At 28.8% G+C, this 3746-nt stretch overlaps 1 protein-coding gene across 1 annotated transcript; it reads left to right on the top strand.

Moving 5' to 3' along the window:
* The first annotated feature begins 2515 nt into the window (after positions 1 to 2515).
* Positions 2516 to 3181, top strand: LOC113367377 (cuticle protein 16.5-like). The gene is made up of 2 exons (XM_026608988.1): positions 2516 to 2527; positions 2612 to 3181. Exons 1-2 carry the CDS (start codon positions 2516 to 2518, stop codon positions 3179 to 3181), a joined length of 582 nt encoding a protein of 193 aa, XP_026464773.1.
* The last annotated feature ends 565 nt before the right edge of the window (positions 3182 to 3746 follow it).

Here is a 3746-nt window from a genome sequence, read left to right as displayed (position 1 = left end):
ATATATATATATATATAAAGTCGAAATAAACAAAATTAATATATATATTTATATATACATATATATATATATATATATATATATATATATATATATATATATATGTATGTATGTGTGTGTATGTACGTGTACAGTAATAAATTGAGATGTAAAATAAATTCCGAGTATTTTATTTTATATATATATATATATATATATATATATATATGTATGTGTGTGTATGTACGTGTACAGTAATGAATTGAGATGTAAAATAAATTCCGAATATTTTAGAAAATACAAGAAAAACTCAGTAGTAATTAATAATCAGTAGGAATTTTTAAGTAATAAGTTAATAAAATTTAATAAGTTTGCAAAAGATTTTATAAAGTAATATAGCATAACACAAACATATGATTAATTGCAAATATGAATTTTAATTATTTAGATGAAAGCAACATGCTTAAATTATATTTAGTAACTTTATTTAGTACAAAGAAATATTAACTTATAATAAATTATTTTTATTTTTAAGGATTCAAAAAATGAATGAAAGAAAAAATGATTCAAACAACTTTCTGCTTGTGTTAACGAAACAACTGCTCTTAAACAAAAACACTTTTTTCCTTTTTTTTAAATTTCAAAAAAACTATTTTTTTTTGAATATCGAAAATAATTCGGATTTTAATTTTAATTCTAACTAAAGTTTTGAAGCTCACTTATATACTTCAAATAGATAATTTTAACTTTGCAATTCCGTTTTTCATAATTCTTATAAATATTTGAGAATGTCCTCCATTTTAAATTTGATTGATTGAGTTTTGTTTATTTACTTTTCTGTGAACATATATAAGTTATAGTATTTATAATAATCTATTTGAAAACATTAAATATTCCTCGAATATTTCATTACGTCTCGTGGGTATAGTTGCATATATAATAAAAATGTCAGCAAATACTTCGAGTATAGATAATTAGTCATAATTGGACTGGACACCTACTGGGTTGCCATCCATTCAAGATTCATATAATAAGAAAAGTTAAAACAATGACTGTATGTCCTAAGTATGACAGATTGCAATTAAAACTAGTGGGGTGTGTGGCATCGTGCCTTAAGGCAAATTACTGGAACTTCCCGTACCGTAACGAAATGTTCCAGGAATACAGAATGTTTTCAAATAGATTATTATAAATATTGTAACATTGTCTAATATTTATAAGAATTATATAAACTGAATTATAAAGTTGAAATTATTTGTTTGAAGTACATTAGAACTATAGTCAGAATTAAAAATGAAATCTGACTTATTTTTGATATATACAAAAAATTAAAACAAAAAAAAATGTAAAAAAAGTTGAAACAAAATTTTTTTTTTCCAAAATCAATTATTTTGTTAAGACAAGCAGAAAGTTTTTTGAATCAATTGAATTGGACGCTTAGTTCTCTCAAAAACTGTCATTTTTTGTACATTTAGCTCCGTATCTTCAAAATGGCTGGGCCTGCATTTGCCAAAAACTAATAACAACTTCTCCCAATCATTACTTATTGAATGTTTTTTAGATCATTCAAATCGGATGCTCCGATTTTCGGCCCATTACAATAACTTACCCTACGGGAAGTTAATAAAAACAATGAAACGATCATAATAACTTACCCTACGAAGTTAAAAAAAATTTAAAAAAATCATTACGGTACGTGAAGTTTCAGTCATTTGCCTTATGGCACGATGCCTTACACCACTAGTTAGAAAAAATAATTGCAAAGATGTATTTCAATTTTAATAATTAATTAAGCATCTTCTATTATTATTCTTTATCGTTTATTTAATTCGTGCACTGCAGTAGAGTTGTATACGAAATACACTTGATATGTTACTTGGGTTTTGTCAAACCAAGAATAAAATAAATGCCTATGTTTAGCCACAAGTTCGATACGTTTTCTAAAAAGTGAATCAAATTTTCATATCGACTCGTTTCAAATAAATAAAATTAATCAAAATTGCTAAAAAAATACGTAAAATATTTTAATTTGATTAGTGTATATTTTGTTACTTATTATTAGGTTTCCATGATTTGAAGTGTTGGACAAAACATAAAAGAGTATCTGTATTTGCTACTAATAAAACAATCCCAGAATTTTTAAAATCTATAAATAAAAATTAAAAGTTCGCAATGAATTGTCTTTTATTTTGCAGAATTCTACGTCAAAACGTATGAAAAAATAAAGATGTTTTGAAAATCTTTAATTTTTACTTGATGTTACGCCCTCCAATAAATTAAGCATATATTTTAACATCAAATTTAAACACTCTCAACACACACACATATTATATATATATATATATATATATATATATATATATATTTAATCATATGTGAATGTAATGTCCATGTCCATGCCCCTTCCCTCAACAAATTTTGCGTGTTGCTGCGTAAAATATGATTCATTTCGTAGACGGTTATTAAAGTATAAAAGACCGTCATATTGAATACTCTTCACAATATCAATCTTCTTCTACAAACTCAAATATCTAAAATGGCATTCAAGGTAAATAATCAATAAAATCAATGTTACAATTATTAGATAACAACTCTTGCAATTAATCTATATTTTATTTATTTGTTTGTGCAGCTGGTCGTATTCACTGCCTTGTTGGCGGTTGCCAGAGCAGGATACCTAGGATCCGCAGGATTATACTCATCTGCCTACGCCGCACCCGCCCTGCACAGCTACGCTGCCCACGCTCCTTTAGTGGCTAAGACTGTAGCTCCTTTGGCCTACGCCGCACCAGCCTACACTGCGCCAGCCCTGCACAGCTACGCAGCTGCTCCATTGGTGACCAAGACCGTAGCTCCTCTGTCTTACTCATCTCACTACGCACCATCTCACTACGGTTACTCTCACTACGCTCCTGCTGCACACTACTCTGCTCCATTGGTGACCAAGACCGTCGCTCCCTTGGCCTACTCAGCACCAGCTCACTTTGCTCCTGCTTCATACGTAGCCAAGTCTTATGCCGCACCACTTTCCTACTCCGCACACTACGCCGCACCTGCTCCACTCCTTGCCAAAGCCGTAGCTCCATTGTCTTATTCCGCACCAGTTCTCTCCCACGCTTCCTACGCTGCTCCACTTCACTACTCCGCCCCACTTTTGGCTAAATCCTACGCTCCTTTGTCATACTCTGCCCCAGCTTGGTAAATAATACACCAGTTTATGAACATGTTTAGATAATTAATTTAAATAAATTATTTTACACCAACATAAAATACACTTTTATTTATTAAATGTACTAATTAGTTACTATTATTGCATTAAGAAGGCTGCATAAGATCATTCATACTATATTGTTGAATTTCAGTAACTTTTGAATAATGATAGCTTGAATAAATATAATTTTTTCAAGAATTATGACGTAAGTGTATTTAATAACTCCTTATAGATCCAAAATATTTTTATATTATTAACACAATTCACATGAGTGGAGTTATAAAATATTAATATTAATTTTATGTTAAACTAAACCACATTATTATTAGTCGTATCCTTGTGAATATATGTTTTTTGCCTTGTAAAATATTGATATATGGTGCATAAATATATTCTGACGAAATTGTAGAATCTTGACTATCAATGTTACCTTCAGTCAATGTCAATATATATGTGTGTATGTGTGTATGCATATATGAATTTATATACAAATTTCAAATATATGTATATGATTGAGTGATTGATAAATAAATCAATATCACATGGTAATAAAAAT

Source organism: Ctenocephalides felis, unplaced genomic scaffold, assembly GCF_003426905.1.
Source record: "Ctenocephalides felis isolate EL2017-DRISC unplaced genomic scaffold, ASM342690v1 CF-g0.4_SCAFFOLD_01170, whole genome shotgun sequence".
NCBI lineage: Eukaryota > Metazoa > Arthropoda > Insecta > Siphonaptera > Pulicidae > Ctenocephalides > Ctenocephalides felis.
This window is presented reverse-complemented; position numbering and strand designations above follow the sequence as displayed.